The 21,604-nt window shown below is 38.5% G+C and overlaps 2 protein-coding genes across 5 annotated transcripts; one reads left to right on the forward strand and one right to left on the reverse strand.

Moving 5' to 3' along the window:
* Nucleotides 1–2,771: 2,771 nt before the first annotated feature.
* On the reverse strand, nt 2,772–9,507 carry pigm (phosphatidylinositol glycan anchor biosynthesis, class M). 3 transcript variants are annotated; one of them, XM_066722091.1, is made up of 6 exons: nt 9,331–9,507; nt 6,842–7,235; nt 5,561–6,096; nt 4,660–4,918; nt 4,135–4,236; nt 2,772–3,383 (listed from the first exon to the last, which is right to left on the reverse strand). In XM_066722091.1, the coding sequence occupies exons 2-6, from the start codon at nt 7,022–7,024 to the stop codon at nt 3,225–3,227; spliced, it is 1,239 nt and encodes a 412-aa protein (XP_066578188.1). In that variant the 5' UTR covers nt 7,025–7,235; nt 9,331–9,507; the 3' UTR covers nt 2,772–3,224. The 3 variants fall into 3 exon arrangements, with proteins under 3 accessions (XP_066578188.1, XP_066578182.1, XP_066578175.1); XM_066722085.1 differs by lacking the exon at nt 9,331–9,507 and adding an exon at nt 8,834–8,968; XM_066722078.1 differs by lacking the exon at nt 9,331–9,507 and adding an exon at nt 8,656–8,827.
* Nucleotides 8,986–19,739, forward strand: pdcd6 (programmed cell death 6). 2 transcript variants are annotated; one of them, XM_066722120.1, is made up of 6 exons: nt 8,986–9,178; nt 12,814–12,875; nt 15,667–15,711; nt 16,382–16,549; nt 17,689–17,798; nt 18,260–19,739. In XM_066722120.1, the coding sequence occupies exons 1-6, from the start codon at nt 9,102–9,104 to the stop codon at nt 18,356–18,358; spliced, it is 561 nt and encodes a 186-aa protein (XP_066578217.1). In that variant the 5' UTR covers nt 8,986–9,101; the 3' UTR covers nt 18,359–19,739. The 2 variants fall into 2 exon arrangements, with proteins under 2 accessions (XP_066578217.1, XP_066578223.1); XM_066722126.1 differs by having other exon boundaries at nt 8,990–9,178; nt 16,382–16,540.
* The last annotated feature ends 1,865 nt before the right edge of the window (nt 19,740–21,604 follow it).

Raw genomic sequence — 21,604 nt, forward strand, 5'->3', positions numbered from 1 at the left:
TGTGGTGCTGGCAGTGTGAGGGTGACGGTGTGCCTGGGTTTAACCTTTTGACGCAATGAATCCATCCCAATCTCACACATCCACGTCACAGGTTAGATCCATTTTCAACCTGTATCTTTTTTAATCTGTCATATTTAGCCTTACATTAACCCCCCTTCCCTCCTATTAACTGCTCAGTGTTATTTCTGTGTCTAACCTTTAGCCCCATAATCTGACTTATTGCATCCAATCCGCCATTTGAAAAAACAAAAAGGCTTGCAGCCCTTTCTGTGGCCGTTCAACCACATTTCTCACCCTTTTCCTTTTTTCTTCTCATCCTTTCTTTTTTGCTTTTGTACCCTGTAGTTTTCCTTAAAGTGTGTTGTGGAAGCAATGGCTTAGGACTGTGAACCCAAAAAGTCCAAACAAAGTAAATCCATGTCACCTTAGTACAGACACTTTTGCCTGAAATGTCATGTCTCTGAAGAGGCTGTTTAATTACGTGTGAGATTATCTCTCGGTCTTATCTTGCTTTATTTCTCGATTACCTTACTAACTGGCATTTCAGATGATGCATTAATGAATAACCAGGCTGGAGTTTTCCCTGTTTCACCATACCTTCCAGTTTAGCTAACCTTGCAAGAAAGTGAAAATATAACACATTATTTTGCTTCACAGACTCCTGCTTAGCAGACCTATTAACTTCATATCATGAAAAACTCTAATCCAGTTTTTAATTAAATCTCACCAGAATTTTGTGGGTTTTTTTTTTTTTTACATCCCTTGGAATTAGGCCAGGACTCCTAATAGAAACAGCCTTATTCTACTAGCTGGCTCTCAGGAAGTTAGTTATTTAAAGAATTCTCCCATTATTGTTTCTTGGGGTGACATTCTTCACTGCTCTGTCTGATGGTAAGATGCAGCTTCAGGCAGTGTAAATGCATTGCTGTTGTTGTACAAGGCATTACATAAACTGCACTGTTCTATCTCTCTGAGCTGCTTGACTGCCCTGTCTGCCTTTGCTTTGTCTGTGGGGATTCCATAGATTCAGCAATATCAATTGCAGGGAAGTTAACTTAAGATTCCCATTTGCACAGCAGTTTAAGCTATTCTACATTTTCCAATCTGCTGGGTCCTCTGTATCAGTGGATACCAACGCCTGTGTATTTTGCTCTACTTTGTGTGATCAAATGGTCCAGACCTCAATCACAGGCAATAGGCAATGGATAGGAAATAGATCGTGCAGTGCTACATATTCATATTTTTAACTGATTTTCATTTTCATTCCATTTACGCTATTATTAAGTATGGACAGCTTGCTTACTACTGCAAACCTAGGAGCAGTGAAAGTATGTTTGATTTCCACCTGTAATTCTGCCAAGAGGTCTGTTGTTTCTGCAGCCTGATATGTAACAATAGACAGACTATCTGGGTCCGTGTGTATTTTCACATATGGAATTTCATATTTTGGGCGATGTGTTGAGGCTTCAGTACACCTTTTTTTTTTTAATTGTCCCCCCACTGAGCTGCTTTGTAATGTCTAATTCTTGTATTCAGAATATTCAGTATTCCACATACTAGTGGAATATTCACCCTAAATAAGGGCATCTGCTCAATAAATAATAAAATAATAGTAGTGGTCATGTAAATGTAATGATAGAATTCCTGTATTCAATTTACAATCCCTTGTGTATGTACTGTGTAAAACAATATAATGAGTTGTATGATTCATTTAATGATGGAATAATATAATGTGATGTTGTAGATATTATTATATATTTTTAATAAGGATAGCCTTATGAACATACAGATTGGATGCTGCAATCCATTTCCCTATTTCAACCTCTCAAACCACAAGATTAAATACACATTCTCGTGCAATCAAAGAAGAAACCATAGAAATGGGGGTCATTTAAAATATTACTACTGACCTTTCATTGGATTTGAAGTTCTTTTCAGATTCAGAATGCATTTTATTAGAACATATAAGGCTCAGTGTCAGTGTGTGGATCCACGCTGACGCAGACCTGCGAATGAACACATTCCCCGTGACAGAGCATGGAGTCAATCTAGAAGAGAGGAACGCTAATGTTTTATTACACTGTCACAACCTTCCCTTCATAGTTGCATCTCTTTAGCTGCGCGGGCCACAGGCTACTTCTTTACATTTACTGTTATAGACCACACTATATTTAATCTATATGACACATATATAACACTATATATCAAATACTGGATTTAAAACAAACAATGTCCGCCTGCAAAATGTGATTTTACATGTTTTACTTATCTGAGAGTTCTTTCAGACAGACAGAAATGCACAGATTGTTACAAAATAGTGAATTATCCTACACAATTGTCTGTGTAATGCACTCAAGGTTAAATATTGAATGTACACTTAGGATAGACAATGGAGCTTCAGACTGTCTAATTACTGACTAATTAGCTTTTATTGTTTTGCACCACAGCATCTTTGTTACCTGTTCTGAAAAAGGAACTCAGATCTCAATCGGAGTCTGTTCAGATTTGCACCGGTTTACTTGTTATTTACTGCCATCTCCTGGCTGTTGGAAGAATAACAGCCTGATTTTTTTGTTTTCAATATTTTATAATTGTGATATTGTAACCAAACGAAAGCGGTGAAATCATAGTTTAAAATAGGATGGTACTGAATCATTAATATGAAAATGGTTTGAATAGGAGTGTAAAAAGAACTTTCTAAAATTGTCAGAGTGGCTTAGTAACTAAAGACATACACGTTAGAAAAAAGTACTACGCTTCGTACTCAAGTGTTGGAGTGCTTTTTTTAATTGACCGTGGCTTTTTGCTGCAATAAAAAACAAGTTTTAATTTGAAGGACAGTTAGCATAGGGAGACAACACGAAACACCAAGCCAGACAAGTGAAGGTACAATTTAGTGTCGCAGATGGAGGGTTTAGAATGAACAAACCAGTTAGATGACTTAAAAATTTGATTAAATAAATAAAACAGATTGACACAGTACGGAAGAGAAAAAAGCAAGGTGGTAGCTTATATAAAACAAATATCTTGTGAAAGCTCAGTTCACCGTTGATCTTTCTTACACTTCCTTCCTCTCACAGTGGATGTCCCAGCTCATATGTCACGGGGATGTAACTTGCATATGTTCACATGGAAAGATTGTTGAATCTCTCTCATCGCACTTGGGTAGTTTAACACATACTATGGTTTCACTACATTTGGTAATCCTTCTTCTGCAGTACAGATCAGTCAGATTTCATTTTCTCTTTGGGTTTATAGTGGGATATTATCTGAACAAGTATAAATGAATTAATGAGCAGAAACAGTAACCCTGCCAGCCAAATGAGAACAAATGTATTGCTGCCTTCAAACTCCAGGTAATAAGCTGGTGCCAACCACAGTGCCTGTAATGAATAGAAATACACAGTCATTCAGTTTTCTCCTGAATGTTATAACCAATAAGATTGGCAGAATTGTCTGAAATTATTCCATAGCCTTGAAGTGATAGGGATGCATATTTAGACTTTATAATTTGACCTCAGTCTTGGAATAGACTGTGCCCTGTTATCTTAACGATTACAAATCCTTCCACCAAGACAAGAAACAGCAATAGATATTGAACAATGCTTACACAGTGTGAAAATATATATTTAATTGTTATTTCTTTTTCTTTCTGTCCCAAGCTCAACTGTTATGGACTGCCTAATTAATACATTTAAATTAAAGAAAATGTAAATTAAAATAATTAATGGAAACAGACTACACAGATCTACTAGCATCTTAAATTAGATGCTCTGCTTTGCATAGGATTCTGAATATCAATGGCATTTACACAAGCCCAAGAAGAGAAATCTGGGGAAAAGGAAAGGTATTCTTTAAGCAGCTACATACAAGTTGTTTATTGTGATTTCCCCTATGCTCCCTTCCCCCATAGCTCTTAACGGTGACTTCACACCTCATCTGCACTTATTAGCTATTACAATCTAGGATGTAGGACTTGTATTTTGTATTAACTGTATATTTTGTAATTTTGTAATTTTATACTGAATTATTGCACTTTTATAATGCTCTTATATTTTGTAAGTCACCCTGGATAAGGGTGTCTGCTAATAAATAAATAAAGATAGAAAGAAAGAAAGAAATAATAATACAAACTTGTCCAGCAAACCACAAGATGAGGAGTCCCAGCCCTTGCTTCAAGGACAACGTTAGACACGGCAGAACAAGGGGCAGCAAACACAGGTACCAGAGGAAATACTGTACGTAAAGGGTACACCATAGAACACCATCAGTATCACATTATAGTCATGTGCACACAGTTATTTACTACACTCTAGTGGTAGGTTTGCACTTTTGGGGATATTGTCCCAATATTTAATACTGAAACACTCCCCCACCAAAAAATGGGTCTTGGGATCAGTCCCAGGTGGGGGACACTGTGGTCGTTCCCTTGAGCAAGGTACTGTACCTGGATTGCGCCAGTAAAGACCCAGCTGTAGAAATGGGTATTTGTATGTGAAAATAATATGATATATCGTAAGACTTGTAAGTGGCCTTGGATAAGGGCGTCTGCTAAGAAATATCATCATAATAACAATTATGAGATACATAGTTTCTCAGGCACAAACTGTATGCAAAAACAAGCAAAACAGTCCCATTCTAAACAATTAGCAAAGCTACCTGAGAAGTGCAGACTTTGTTGAAGCTGACGAACACCGCGGTGTGCAGGAAGCAGCAGAAGGCCAGGTCTGTGTGGAAGGCCAGGGAGGTGAGCAGCAGCAGCAGGAGCTGGGGCAGGAAGGCAGCGAGCCCCAGGGTCAGACTCCAGGGACTCTCCGCAGTGAGGTACAGCATGTAGAAGTACGCTGAGAAGTTGTGTCGGATATCTCTCCTGGTCAGATGGTACAGGTAAGTGTGCTCTAAAAACTCCCAGCCATACCTTCGGTCAAATAAAGACAAGAGGAATTGTCAACAGCACTGAATAGCCTAATCTGAGAGCCAAATCATTTATTATATCTGGTAATATATTTTGTGTAGTTTGTGGAAATACCTAGTTCCAACTTAAAATAGCCACCTCAAGGCCTCACTTTGAGTCTAGTGTAATTGAATGCTGTGGAAATGTCCAGCACTTGTTATGCAGAAACAAATTGTGAACATAACCATATCAATTGACCTCTCTGGAGGGAGGGTAGCAAATGTGGTTACTTCCTCTCTGTCTGTCTCTCCTGATTTCCCCACAGAGAACAGATGGATTGAGTTGGTAGGTGCATGAGAACTTGGCAAGGCAGTCTCAATCATGCTTTCACAGTAGGCTTTGTTCTCAAAAAGGAATTAAGTTAGATTCCAACACTTTCTTTCTACCATTGATTGACACAGTAGTCTAAGGGTCCAATATAAAGACTCTTTGGAAGAACATGCGCAAGAACAGTTTAAATATGAAGGGAAAACACTGCTTTCACATAATGGACACAGCATTCTGGGAAGGAGACGATTATTCTTGCCATTAAGGCAGTGTAGGTTAATAAAGGCGCCTTTAAAAATGTAAATTCAATGTCTCCAAAGGCATGAACTGTGAACTCACATGTAATAGAACAGTAGGCTGAGCCCACAGAAGGTTCCGCCTGCTATAGCAGCAAATAGCAGCAAGTCTCTGTTGAACAATCTCACGAGCAATGTCCTGACTCCAGTCCTTCCTGGTTCTGGCAATCTCCCCGTTTTCCCCAAGGCGTGAGACAGAGCTATGGGAAGGGCGTAGGTCACTGGGTAGATTTTCATGTGGACCGACAGCCCGTAGAAGAACGCTGCTTTGGACAAACTTCTTTTCTCCATGTAGTACAAAGTGGCAACCACCAGCATGGCCAAAACAGACTCTGCGTTCCCCCGACTGGAGACTCCCATGGGCAGGGGGTTCAGTAACCACAGGGCACAGTACTGGCAGGCCGTGGCAGTGGCCATTCCCCTGAGGCGCAGGATTCTGTACATGAGGTACGCCGAGATTATATCGCATGTCACGAAAAGCAGCTTTCCAAAGATGGGGGTGAGGTAAATGTTTGGGGTCAGAATCCAGGCCAGTAAAGGAGTGTAGCGGTATGTTGCTCTCTTGTAAGGGGACGCTCCCTGGGGATAGAAGAATAAAAGCATTCAAGTGAGCAAATTGAGTGCATCAGCTACTTACAAAGACTACAGAGCTATTGAATTACCCCCTCACACACACAAGTGAGACACTGCTTATTTGATGCTCCCTAAATATGCTGTATCAAATCAATAAGCAAGTACTTTGTCTGCTAACCATAACTAAAAACATGAATACTGCAGAACAAGAATATAAATAAATGGTTTCAGAAAATGTGTCACCTGTGGGTTTTTTCTTCTTCAGGAGATTGACAAGGAATATTCAATGACTAATATGAAAGAATAAAACTATAGTATCAGTGCAGCTCCCATGGTTCAAATGAGTTTCAGTTCATTATACTGATGGTTTGTCTTGGATTGTTTTAAAACCAGACCTTTTGAATACTCTATATTGGGTATGAATACAGTTGAGGTTAAAAGTACTCACAAGCTTTTGAAGCAATGTTAAGTGGTTGTCATTTTAGCTTAATAAATATCATTCAATAAACTATATTTAAATAAATGTGTGACATACCCACATCTGAACTTAAGCAGACCAAACATTATAAATATGTATATTTTAATTAACTATTTATTAATAATGTTTATTGTATGTACTACCCCTTGAATAATGAATGCAACTATGTATAATACATAAAGATCATAATAATCACAAAAGTAACATTTTTATATATCTTTATACAGGTTCAATTACACTAATTTTAAACTTATTTTATTTATTAGAACAAACCTGTGTGATGTATCTTGAAGCATCAGTAAAAACATGGTAGTCAATATCTGTGTATTTGACCACCATAGTTTTGTCTTGATACACTCCATAGAAAACCAGTACAATCCTCATTAGAAACGCTGTACTGAACAACACATGTTTCCGTAGAAGTCTGGACGTGGTCCAATCCATGAAGGAAGCCATTAGCGACCTCTATGAAATCACAGCCCTTTTTAACTGTGCTGTCCACAAAAGGCACCACATTATTCAATGGGAAATTCTGCACATCTCCAAATATGGCACTTCTGGTAGAAATAGTTTCCTGCAAGTTGCCATCCTTTGCAATGGGTTGTTTGTCCTCTTATTGGACCAATAATTATGCTGATCTCGATGAAACAAGAAGGGATATTGGATTCTGAAAATAAACACAATTAAAAAGTATTAATCAGTGTCTACAGACAATATAAAATAACTGTTAATGGGGATGCCAACTGACCACATAATTCCCAGTCACTTTAGGATAGGTCAGGTTTTGAATGTTGCCTCTAAAAGGAAATTAATGATATGCATTAAAACTTTGCTAATTTGGTAATGTTGCTTATGTAGTGGAGGACAGCAAAATCATTAAACTGCCTACATACACCGATCAGCCATAACATTATGACCACCTGCCTAATATTGTGTAGGTCCCCCTTTTGCCGCCAAAACAGAACTCGTGATTCATCAGACCAGGCCACCTTCTTCCATTGCTTCGTGGTCCAGTTCTGATGCTCACGTGCCCATTGTAGGCGCTTTCGGCAGTGGACAGGGGTCAGCATGGGCACCCTGACTGGTCTGTGGCTACGCAGCCCCATACGCAACAAACTGCGATGCACTGTGTGTTCTGACAGCTTTCTATCAGAACCAGCATTCACTTTTTCAGCAATTTGAGCTACAGTAGCTTGTCTGTTGGATCAGAGCACACGGGCCAGCCTTCGCTCCCCACGTGCATCAATGAGCCTTGGCCGCCCATGACCCTGTCGCTGGTTCACCGCTTTTCCTTCCTTGGACCACTTTTGATAGGTACTGACCACTGCAGACCGGGAACACCCCACAAGAGCTGCAGTTTTGGAGATGCTCTGACCCAGTCGTCTAGCCATCACAATGTGGCCCTTGTCAAAGTCGCTCAGATCCTTACGCTGCCCATTTTTCCTGCTTCTAACACATCAACTTTGAGGACAAAATGTTCACTTGCTGCCTAATATATCCCACCCACTGACAGGTGCCATGATAACGAGATTATCAGTGTTATTCACTTCATCTGTCAGTGGTCATAATGTTATGGCTGATCAGTGTATATGAATATGGCTTAACATACTTTAAACGATGTATGTATTTCAAGTTTAATCTATTTCAATTTTACAGTTTATACTGTCTCTTTATATTCAGCTAATGATTTATATAACAGCCCAATCAATAGTAATATTGGTCACTACTCATGCTGTCCATCTGATCAGCGTTAGCTTCTTGATCGAGATTTTAGGCCTTTGGTAACAGCACTTCTACCCGTTGACAAGGGCTGGTTTTAGGGTTCATTACTTTCAATTTAGTAGGGAATTTAAAAACGTGTCTTGGAATTCAGAGGGAGCAGCTCTAACTGATACGAATTGCTGAATTCACAAGTAAAGTAGACTGCCGAAAATGCACTGAAATGCTCGTCCAAAGACGGGTAAGGTAGTAGTAGCAGTAGTCTTCGGACATTACATTTCAATACTCTGCAAATGGTACACCACACTGCCACATGTTATTTAAATAGCTCAACATGAACAACAGAGATCAAAACAGTACAGACTTACTGTATACCCTTTCGTAAATCAGAATCGTTTGGAAACTATATCATTTGTATTCGTACAGAGTTAAGATTATTTCGCAAAAGCATTTTAGTTGCTGGGAATAGGACACGATGCTACACCACCACCAGCAGCAGTATTACTATTACTCGATAATAATAATAATAATAATAATATTCCTCACTGAAGGCTTTCATTCAAACAGCAGGAAGTGAAACGTGTAACTTCATGGTGTTGCTGGCGCTCCACTGTCATGTGACTCCCGGCGCAGCCAATGACGGGTGCCGCTCGGGCCCAAAGCTCAGGGCGGAACGGCGCGGTGACGTGTGCGCGACATGCTCGGGCGGAGTGTGACACCTCCGCCTGGGCGAGGAATGTCAGTGTCAGGCTGGGCGAGAGACGCAAGGCGAGCTCCTCACTTTTGATTTAGTTTGACTCAGCCGGATCAGAGGATGGCATATCAGTACCGGCCGCAGCAGTATAACGCCCAGCAGCAGGATCAGGGGTTTCTGTGGAACATATTTCAGAGGTGAGCACAATCCGCGGCAAAAGAGGCTTTCTGAAACGCGCAGAAATCAGTACAGCGGTGAGGATCCATGTTTTGTGTGTAACATATGTGTAGCTACACACATCACTCAACTGAAAGTAAGACCATCAGGCGCCTTTTTCTGCGATACTTACATTTGAGATTAGCCTGCGGATTGAATCAGTTTTGTGCTGTGATGGGATGGCTGCTGTAATTGCGCGGTGCGGGACTTCCCCAAACTGTCGTGTTTTGTCCCTGCGGGTCAGAGTCTCTGAGGTTTTCTCTCTGTGTCTGTCAGTTCAGTTGCTGTGTCTCTTGTTGCTCTACAGGACGTTGTGATCCTCCCAGTAAAGCATTATTATCGTGTTTCCTGGTACATGTCTGTAGGCTGGTATTTCAAGTGTGAGGCCTTGAGTGAGGGTGATATAACTGATGCACGTTGTTGATAGGCATTGCTTGAGGATATGCTTTATTAGCTCGAATTATGTTTCATTAAGCTGAGAAATAATCCAACATCTTGTGCAGAGGAATGCATTTTGAAATCTGTGAAGCAGAGATCTCTGCCTTACTTTAATTATTGATTTCTGTAATGCATTTATAGCTACATCTTATGTAACGTTAGTGATGCACGTTATAGATCGGTTATCTTAATATGAATTGGCAGTGCTGACTACAGTAAGGTACAGTAACAATCACCTTATTCATTTGTGTTTGTCTGGGGGAAGTGTTTTTGATCCTGTGGCTTTAGAAACGATTGAAACAATTTTAAAGGCTATTATTATTGTTGTTACTGCAATTGTTTCAATGTCTGTATTAAACTTAAAAAAAAAAAAAAAAAAATACTATACTATATACATTTTTTCAGGCCAGTTTTCATTCTTAGTCTAAACAGTCGTTAGTAAATGACAGAATTTGAAATGTTTATGATTTCCTTAGTTCCTTGTCGTCATGGGACATATTGCATATAAAAGGGATATTACATAACACATTGAAACCCACAGAAATCAGGCATGAGGCAGTTAATGACTCAACTTTTGGTTTTGGTACTGATGCTGCTGTACCAGGATCCATATGAAGAGGAGACCCTCATCAAAGACAAGCACAGTCAAGTACACTTTGGTATATTTAGAGTCTATGCATGTTAATGTACAGAATGATATTGTGCTATTGACTGTAGGATACTTATATTTTCATGGGAGAAGTATCCATTCTTGACTGAAAAGCGGGAACAGGTCTTGGATAGAGCTCCAGTTCCCTCTCATTGTTGTGCTTTCCTGTTTGAATTACTCATGCATTAACAAATGCAAATAAAAAGTTTTTCTTTGCTGTAGGGAAGTGTGATGTAACGGTAACCGTGACGAATGCATGAAAAAGCAAACGCACGCCGTTTGAACCAGTCTGTACCCTGGAAAGGTTTCCTGAACACACATTTAGCCTTGTTCCCACCTACATTGCTTTCACTGCGAGCTGAAGTTACTACTGGTTAGTGGAGGCACTGAGTGTTATGACATCAGGCATGTTGGTAGGTGGGGCAGTATAGGTTGCCATGAGAGCAAAACAGTCAGGGCATTACACTACTTTTCCATAAAGCAGAGGCATTCACATTTCTCAAAGCTTAATCCATGTTCTTGTGTACCTAAGTTTTATTTATTTGTATGTTGAATTCATATTCTGTTTTCCTCTGTCACTATAGTCACTAAAATAACGATTGGTATAGGAAAGAGCAGATTTTAAGTAAGCAGTACCTTAATTTTCATTAAATAGTACACACACACACATACATACATACATGTATATTTATTCCTTTATTAAAACCTCATCCACTATTTCAGTTATCCAGAAAGAAAAGTTCACAAACAAGAGGAGGCCGTTCGACCCATCGTGCAGGGCAATTTATTATTGCCCTGGATTTACAGATAAAACAGTAATTGAAACATTGACATTTGTGAAGTAGCAGTATTGTGATTGATTACTCTGTGGAAATAAAGTCTTGTAATACTTTTTAAGTAATTCAGATTTTTTTTTCTAGCTAAGCAGTCGGCACACAGGACGATTCTTTAAAGGTTTCTCTTCTATTTCCTTCAAGAGTCATAGTTGTCATAGTTGATTAGACAGGATATGAATGAATAGTCAGTGAAAAGGAATTTGTTGTCAGTATACAGGTTTATGGTTTTAAAACTGCCAATGGGTTATTACCTCCTGGAGAGCATCTTTCTATATACACTATGGATGGAAAAAGGTTGATAAATTTAGTACACAGTCCTACATATCATTATGCTTTCTGTTACATAAGGCTTAGATCATCTGAACTAACCCACAAACAGCAGCATACAGAATCGTTTTAAATGAATGCAGTTGTCTTCTGCGCCAGTAGCTACATTAAAGGCAATGTACCTATATAGTGTAGGCTTGAATAATTGGATTTATGCACACATTCTTTATATAATAATGCCATATTTTATATACTTGGGGATATATTGTGGCACAGTACATGGTGTTGCATGTGACGGATGCTATGCCAGGAAGCTGTGGATCGCCCTACTGACACATCCAAAACATCTACTTTGACCCCCCCCACCCCCTCCGCCCCCCCACCACCCCCCCACCACCCCCCCACCACCCCATTTACTACAACAGGTCTCGGCTGTGACCTTGTGTTTATGGGCTTGGACCTGATTACGGATCACGATTGGGATTGTTTACTGTGTGCTTGTCTTTGTGTGTTTTGTGTTTATAGAGTGGGACCTGTAAGGAGTTCAGGCAGGCTGAAACAAGAACTAGGGTTTTATTTTGGTTGTTTTCTGTCACGGATCACTGTTATTAATAAATATACCATCCTTTGCACTATATCCCTGGCCTTTCTGTGCATCTCTTTCCCCAAAGAACCCAGTTCAGCAATCCAAAGTGTTATGTAAGCCTCCAGATTTTCAGATTTTAACATTTGTAGTAAGACATTCAGCAAACATCCAAGTTCCTGGGAAATTGTGGATTTATAATAGTCTAGGATCTGCCTTAACCAGTTAGTTTGACATATTCATACTATCAAAGCACAGTTTAGAGTTTGTAAAAGCTTAGAGGTAAATATAAGCATTTAACAGCAGGGACACAACATCGCAATAGATGGTATTAGTGGGAACAAAACTACCCCAGTTTTCTTTTGAAGCTGAAGTATTGGATCCTTGGTAGTGAACTCGGCTGAAAATGATGGGTCACATGCTCTAATGTAAACCAAGCCCTGCTACTGTACACAGGTCCATTAGGTGGAATTCTTGTGGCTTGGTTACTGAATTTACTCTAGGATTCACAGGGATCTCTATTGACTTCTACTTGTGTTTGGCTGTGGAAGAATACTGCTTCAGATTTGTATCGGTGGGTTTGAGATGAGTCGGGATATTCAAGATTTCTCACCTGGATTGTCTTTGACATTACTTGATGAACCTGCAGTGTTAACACCGAGCCAGTGTGTGTTAGAAAGCTTAAGTGCCCTATTGCTAAAGGACTGAGTAGCTTTATTATTATATTGTGTACTTTGGGAGTCATTATCCTGACAATTGTTTAGCTTGCTGGAGGGCATTTTTTTTTTAATCTCCATTGTCCTTCCACAGTGTTAACATAATCCTGTGCTTTGTGTGTTTCAGAGTAGACAAAGATCGGAGCGGGACAATATCAGATACGGAACTTCAGCAAGCTTTATCAAATGGTAAGTTCCATGTTACACTATAAATTATTATAATTTTTTAATATATATATATATAGAGAGAGAGAGAGAGTGAGAGTGAGAGAGTGAGAGTGAGAGTGTGAAAATGTTCAAATGGAAATGGAAATGGGCTGGACACATTCCAAGAAGAACAGATCAAAGACGGATGAAGGAAGCTATCGAATGGATCCCAAGAGGTGAAAAAACCTAGAAGACGACCACATAAAAGATGGGAAGATGAAAAAAAAAAAAAACTTGCAAGCGTGACATGGAAAAGAAAGTTATAGATCAAAACAAGTGGAAACGTGGCCTTCGTCCAGCAGTGGAATGATATGGGCTGATGATGATGATGATGTATCTGTCTGTATCTCTCGAGAATGCATGTTGTTGCAGTGTCCCAAAGAGGTGATGCCTGCTTTACTGTAAGAGGTGTAAGATCCCTGGCCTGCTGCCTGATATAAATGCAGCTTGAGACTGGTTTTACTTTCATTTGAGCTACACAGTTGCATATAAGGGGTCTTTTGTGTGGGCTCTGTAATATGGGAAGAATTTTCCCTGCACGGCTCAGGAAAATAGGCCTCTGTAGCTCCAAAGTAAATTCAACTTTCTTAAACTTTATAGGCCAGGCTCTTTTTTATTTTATTATTTTAATTTATTCTTAAGTCTGTGCATGTTTTCTGTCACACTTTACTTTTCCTGTAGCCAGTCACATTATCACACATCTTTTCACTCCAGAACGTGGTTTGGGATGTTGTAGGACAGTGGTTCTCTATTGGAGTTTCAGATGGCTCTCTAGACTCTCATTTAGATCTAAATGACTAAATGTAACAATCAGGCCTGATCTAAGGTGGCTTTTTAATTATAATCGGGTGTTCAACACTTGAATTCACTCAATTAATGATTAATTTAAGTAACAGAGCTCAGCTGGGACTCTAATTCACAAACACAGAAAGGGCTTGAGATAAGCTGTTGTCTGTCATCACCCATCTCGTGTACAACATGCCGTTGAGCTGTCTGTCAGGTCAGCTTACGATGACACTGTTTAAAACCCCTTGAAGTTAAATACATAATGGCATTGCTAACATGAACGTGTTTCACATTGTGTTGTGATAAATGTGCCTGATTTATTACTGGCCAGGTAATCTGTCTTGGTTTAGCACAGCTCTGTAACTGACCTCTCCAGCTCGCAGGTCTGGTGCCCTCTGGATGCCTTTTTTCTTTACAGCAGCCCCTACTCTTTTTGGATCTCCTACTGTTATTTCTCAGGAGTTGCTCAGACAGTGCTTTGATTTTCACTCAGTGCAAAAGCTTCCACTTTGTCAAGTTTCAAAGGCAGGTGTTGGCCAGGTTGGCTGATTGAAACCTTGACTGACACACAACTGTCATGATAACCGTTTCTAACAGGAATCTGTGCCCCTATTAAAAGTCTTCTAGGTACTTTTCAGAGAAATGTTTAATAGATGAACAGATCAGCTGTTTTAAGATTAAATTGTGTAGCTATTTTGGATGCTTTTTAAAGGCACAAGTGAACATGTCTGAGCTGTTGCCTTGATTCCCACTGTCAATCAGGATGTCTAATATAAAGCCACCCTCCCATCCAAACCTCTGGTACCATAAAGTACAATCATTACTTGAGATTGAGCAAGTGGGGTACTTGTGGCAACTTTAATATTGACATTTGTGGATTATTGAAATATTTTAAAAAGCTGCCATAGCATTTTTCTTTGCCCTTTTGTACTGTTGCATAGCAAAATATGCAAAGGATGACCTCTTTCAAGGGCTTTCAGGGGGAGTGAGGCTGTTACCAGTGCAGAGGTGTAGAACAAGAACACTGTATGCTTGTTATGAAACCTGCCCTGTGCGCTCTGTGGGCTGAGCATTTCATGTTTGCTTTGGGTGCTGTGCTTTCCATGACCACCATTTTATGAACCGAGTCCTCTCTGTTATTTCATGTAACACAGCAGAGCTTTGTTCAGTTATTTTGGGTGGAGATGTGCAAGTCCCTGCAAGACATGTGTGTTTGGCTTAGACTCATGTTGAGATGTAATATGATTTACTGAACACCTCGTAGCGTGTCCTGTAATTCACTAGTGGTCAGTGCTGCTTTAATAGCCAGGAGACGTAGGCTTCCTGTTTTAAATCTGGCCACTCATTTATGGGTCGATTTCAGCAGATTCCTTACCGTTTTGCCATACCAGCTACAGAGTTAGGCTTGGCTGGAAAGTACTTTAATTTTATTATTCTTTGCATTCCCCCACCACCAATTTGCTTGACTAGAAAATGTATACATGAATTCAAAACATGATTTCCAAAACTTTCAAAAAAAGTGCAAACCTTAAAAAGTTAATTTGGGGGATTGAATTTATGAATCTGCCAGCAAACAACTTTGTCAAACTTGAACCACCACATTCAACTATGATTAGTCAGTGAGGCTTTGAAAATAATTATGGGCACGTGCTGCAAGTTATGATTAAGGTGTAGAGCTTTATTGTACAATAATAATGTGCCTCTTTTCAATTTTGTTCTGGAGACACTGACGTCTCTAGCAGAATAGAAAAGATAATTGGACCCACGTATGAAAAGAGTGAGTAGGCACCGCTGGAATGAAGGACACATACTATATATGGGAATAGCAACAACAAAAAAGTATAACAAGGAGATCGCTCACAGGATGACAAGTTGCATTTAAGCTCATGTACTTGATTGTGCTCATCGTACATCGTACATGAATTGCTTTGATTTTAATAGTTATAAAGAGTGGACCTTTGCAATCATCATTTCTTCTGTTTTTCAGGAACATGGACACCTTTCAACCCAGTGACTGTCCGATCAATCATATGTAAGACTTTTCACTAATCAGACGTGCAGGTTAATGAATACAGTGGGATTTCCTGATAACATCCAGATTTACTTCTATTTATTTATCTGTGGATGTTTACCATGTGTAATTTATCTCATGTCATCCAAACACACATTATTGATTTGTATAGGCTACTATAGCTCATTTATTCTTTAAAAAGTGTTTGTATGACGTTACATTTCAACCTACGAAGATAACTAAATAATAAAATAGGTATTTATTTAGATATTTTTTTTAAGTTGGGAACTATTGCAATCTCCTATGTAAAGTTGAAATGATGCATTTTCAAGTCCTTAAGGGTTTTGTAAAAAGCTACAAGATACTAACAAGAAAAAAGATAGCACTTGACATTTAGCTGTTTCAGTCTCAGTTAATGGAATTTGAAAAAAAATGTCTGTGTGATTCACATTCCTTTCTCTAAAAGCTGCTATTATTTCATACTTTTGCTAAGCCCCGACAAAATGAAAAACTGTTCTGTTTAATGCTTTGGTCTTATGTAATTATAAAAAATTACAGAGCAATGTACTATTATACACTTTTCCTCAGGTCCTTTGTTTTAATGGTCTTGTCCATAACTTGCACTAATCGTCAAATATTCAGTTTAATTTTGAGTTTTTTTTTTTTAAATGTTTCTGCTTCCTCTTTTCAGCAATGTTTGACAGGGACAATAAAGGAGGAGTGAATTTTAATGAGTTCACAGGCGTGTGGAAATACATCTCAGATTGGCAAAACATCTTCCGTACTTACGATAGAGACAACTCTGGCCTCATTGACAAGAACGAACTCAAGCAAGCTTTGAGTGGATTTGGTGAGCAAAGTATGCTTTATTTTATTTTTGCAAGTACTTGTTGGAATTGAAATCACGTTGTTGTTTGTGATTTCATTTTTACATATTTAGACAGACTGGCACAGTAAGTAATATCTGCAACTGTTATGTGTACATTTATTTTGGTGAAAGATGGGGGGAAATAAAGTTATTGGGTAAATGTTTCTATAGCTTGGATTGGGCTAGTTTTGAATCCCAGCTATACTATGGTCAGCTTTATGCAGGATTTCCCATGGTGCATTGATTATACACAATTGGTCAAGCATTGCCAAGTCAGCAGACACCAGCAGGTAATTCTGGGTTTGATAAGAAGTCATTTGGACATGCATGTCCCTCCTGTATTAAGACAAAGTCATAGAGTGGACTATTCTAAATTGTTAAAAAAACATGTGAAAAAAATAATAGTTAAATGAAAATGGAAAAGTTTAGCCTATGTAGTGGCTGTCTACACAGAAGGCTGTGTGTGGTATTCAACACATTCTAAGAAGATATAGGCCTAATTTGATTAAATAAGTATAGTTTATTTAATAGTATATTTTTTAAATAGCGAAGCACTGAATAACATAGATTGAAATGGAGGATGGACATTTTCAGCTACAACTACATGTATAAATGTGTGTGTGTGTATTATATATAATATTAATAAGCTGTTTTGTATTTGGTTAGTTAATATGTTGTGTTTCACAGAGATCTGTGATAATTTATAATTTAGAGCCTACATTTCTGGCGATATTTCCTTTGTTGCAAAATACACAAACACTTTCAAAACTGTCACTTAGACAGCTGGCGGTTCAATTCTCCTGGGTGTGGGAAGTCTGTCTGCACAGTGACTATAGAAAATATACAAGACTACTGCAAGATGTTCGAAAAAGATTCACTTTCATGTTTCTATTCTAAAAATATGAAACCGAAATGGTTAATTAATTAGTCAGGTGATTTCCATTGTGAGTCTAATGTCCAATACAGTGCATTTAATAATTAACCTACACAGCACGACAGAATTTAATAATTTAATAATTAACCTACACTGCGTGACAGAATAACAAGGCAAGTGGTGGCATGTAAATAAACTGTACCGTGAGCCAGAACATTTATCTTTTTGTTTTCTTTATTTCGTTCTTTCTTTAAAGGTTACCGCCTCTCTGACCAGTTCTATGACGTCCTAATTCAGAAGTTTGACAGACAAAGAAAGGGGCAGGTGGCCTTTGATGACTTCATTCAGTGCTGTATTGTACTCCAGGTAAAAAAAATTATATTCTTATATTTGTACATGGAGGTATTTCATTGATCCAAAGAATAACAAGTGTCTCACCCTTATCTAATGAGGAATTATTGTCACCAGCAACACATTAGGACTCTCAGGAGCTATTGTTTTCACACATCATCTCAAACATTTTCTCACTTTTTTTTAATGGTACACACAGACTATTAATTTAAATTGTACTGGCAAGCAATCAAAGCCGGACTATTGCCTTCTGTTAATTTATCCAGGATTTAAATTTTCTGAGCCAGAGTAATACTGTGTACTGCACACCACATCAACATGAAGCAGGATATTGTGTAAGTTGTGTAAGTGCAACATTGGTCACATTATATAATGAACGTGTCTCAAACCTGTGTAATTGGGGATCCTACTGTACAACCACTATGATTGCAAGATATGAATATGTTTCATTAAATCTTTGTATTGCTCGTTTACAGAGACTGACAGATGTATTCAGAAGATATGACACAGATCAAGATGGTTGGATTCAAGTGTCATATGAACAATATTTATCCATGGTCTTCAATGTTGTATAAGACAGGATAGTATTCCTGGACCACTGACTGTGCAGAAAGCCAAAACCTCCATAAAGCTCAGCTGTTAAGAAGGCCACTTACAATTTTCTTATTTCAGCTGCGCAATAGAAGATATGGATGAATCGCTGTTTTTTGTTTTTTATTATTTCATTTTTTCTTTTTCTTAATTTCTTAGAAACTTAAGAATTAAAATTCCAGCTATATTAAGGCAAGTCTAAGTTCAAAATGTCACTTGTAAAATTGTATTGCATGCAGAATGTGTTGATGGCGTTCTACACCAGTGAAGCACGAACTGTATCAATATAACATCTCATGTATTCTGCTGGTCAATGTTTACAAATGGATACTGTGAAAGTAGGTACTGTGATGACATAATGCCTGCTTTTAATTCACTCTGTCTACTAACCATCTGTATATTATGAAAGTATACATGTTTTGTATTATGGCAATGTACTTTTTAAAGTACTCTAGCCAATCTAAACCAGGTAGAAGGAACTCATGCTTTTTTTATATAAACTAGCTTTCAAGTTATATTTGTTTTGTTATGCATGGTGCCTTAATCTGTAAAATTGCTGATCCCAAATTGAGACCTTCTTATGGCTGGGTTACTGGTGGATATGTATCTGTAAAGGGTGAATAAAGAAGTGATATCTGTGAGGATCATTACTGTGTTCGTTCCAGCGATGCTTGGTAGGTTGGATATAGAAACTGAAGAGTTTTACTAGATGAGAAAATTAGTTACTGAAGATATTCAAGAGGAAAGGATAGAAGCCATTTCCACTTTTTGAAACTACATCCATTTAACTTCGGTAAACCTCTAACCCCATATATCTGCAATAAAATCTAGAAATATATACACAACTGTAAAAAGAAATGGTGGACTGAAGGCTTTTTAGGTGTTTTCAGGAACCACAGATCTTTTGTAATTAATAACTTTTAGTGTAACATGCATGATTCCTAACATCGGGGTTTTGAGTCTTTATGTGTGGCTACAGTGTATAAGTAAGATGTATATCTCTCTTTCAGTTTGATTCTAGTAAATACTCTTTTTTTTATTTTATTTTTTAATGTAAATCTTCCCAAATAATGGCAGATGTCGAACTCTGGCATGTATGCCCCTTCAATGTTTCAGGATGTGTCATGTTAGAACTTTCCGGATATCGGAAAATCTACAAAAGGACCAGATGTCTCCCCTGTGGCAGCTGGAGTCATTATTATCAACTGAGAATGATCATTTCACGAAAACAATGAAGACCACCTTATTCTGTTCTCCTTTCCAACAACACAGGGTATTCATGTTTTTCTGTTCTAATAATACGGAAAAAGTGTAACATATAAACAAATTCTGTTATCCTATAAACAAATAAATTTGTACCTAGGTCGTCTTTTGTTGTGTGCTTTTGTTCTGCTTGGGTACCTCCAGGAAATGTTTGGGCACAACTTGATCAGTAATATCTGCAAGCATTCATTATAATGATGTTTTTTTTATAGGTGGTGCAATCCTCTGCTGTGAGTGTTGGGATGACATTTATCTTAAACAACCTTTGTTATTACAAAAGACTAAATAAATGACATTGTGAAGATTGTACTGGAAGAAGACGGATAGAGAATCACGCACTGTAATATACATTACCGTGCATTAGCCTATTCATCCAAACCAGCGTAGGCAAGTGGCAGGATTCAGGGATGTAAAATATTGCAATGCCCTGCGATCAAACGCATGCACAATCTCCACTGTGCATTAATCTGTTGTTGGAAAGGGGAATAGATTATCACTGTTTTTCCACATGGACAGCAACACCTCACGTTGTCTATGGAAACTATCATTATCAAGGCGTAAGACTGAAACGGTAAAAATAATGACTCCAGTTTCCACGAGGAAGACAAATCTGGCCCTTTTGTAGTTTTCTTTGTAATGTATTATTGCATGGTATTATTTTGAAAATTTCTCTGGAAGTTAAAATACATAAACTGTAGCATTGTAACATATGGTAAAGTATATTATACACATGATACACAGATACACAGACTATATGAGCAAAAGACTGCTCACCTCAGAATGTGCAGACTTGACCTTAGACCCTAGAATTTGCCTCAGAGACACACTGGAAAAAATGTTAATTAGGTTCAGATAACTGCTGAATCACCACTACACAGCTCAGTGGGTAAATACGGATGTACTCCAAAGTTCTCTATTTTGACTAGATACTTCTTTAACTTTGATATTTTGGACAAGAAATAATAAAAACAATCTGGTCTGGTAATGATGTGGCAATGTCAAATTAGTTTTGGTTCAGTATAGAAATGAATGGCAAATGACACCAGTGATTACAGTGAGTGTGAGAAAACTGGTGTGTACTTTTGGTGAAGTGAAGTAAATGCCTAGATTTGGAAAGATTATCTAGGAAACCCAATTCTGTTTGAGGTTATTTGCTTTGTAATGTGTAGTGCCTTTATTCCTCATTTATGTGAACCTTTGGTGTGTCTGTGACTGAATTCTGGGAATATCTCGTATTCGCCTTTTGATGTGAATGAGAATATAAACTAAAAACAGGTGTGTTAGTTTAAATTTGTCCAAGGTATTATGGATCAGTTTGTTATTTACTTTTTTATGAAATTAAATTATGTTAGATGTAAATCAAGCCCATAAGTCAAGTTACAACCAGCTGGACATTGGTCTGCTTTTAACAATTTGTCAAAATTGAATATCTTATATAGGCCCATAGTTTGTTTGTAGTTTTTTGTGTTTATTTTGTTGTTACTTGGCTTACAGGCTTGACTTTATACACCGATCAGGCATAACATTATGACCACCTGCCTAATATTATGTAGATCCCAAAACAGCCCTGACCCGTCGAGGCATGGACTCCACTAGACCTCTGAAGGTGTGCTGTGGTATCTGGCACCAAGACGTTAGCAGCAGATCCTTTAAGTCCTGTAAGTTGCGAGGTGGGGCCTCCATGGATCGGACTTGTTTGTCCAGCACATCCCACAGATGCTCGATTGGATCGAGATCTGGGGAATTTGGAGGCCAAGTCAACACCCTGAACTCGTGATTCATCAGACCAGGCCACCTTCCTCCATTGCTCCGTGGTCCAGTTCTGATGCTCACGTGCCCATTGTAGGCGCTTTCAGCAGTGGACAGGGGTCAGCATGGGCACCCTGACTGGTCTGCGGCTACGCAGCCCCATACGCAACAAACTGCGATGCACTGTGTGTTCTGACACCTTTCTATCAGAACCAGCA

Source organism: Amia ocellicauda, chromosome 2, assembly GCF_036373705.1.
Source record: "Amia ocellicauda isolate fAmiCal2 chromosome 2, fAmiCal2.hap1, whole genome shotgun sequence".
Classification (NCBI taxonomy): Eukaryota; Metazoa; Chordata; class Actinopteri; order Amiiformes; family Amiidae; genus Amia; species Amia ocellicauda.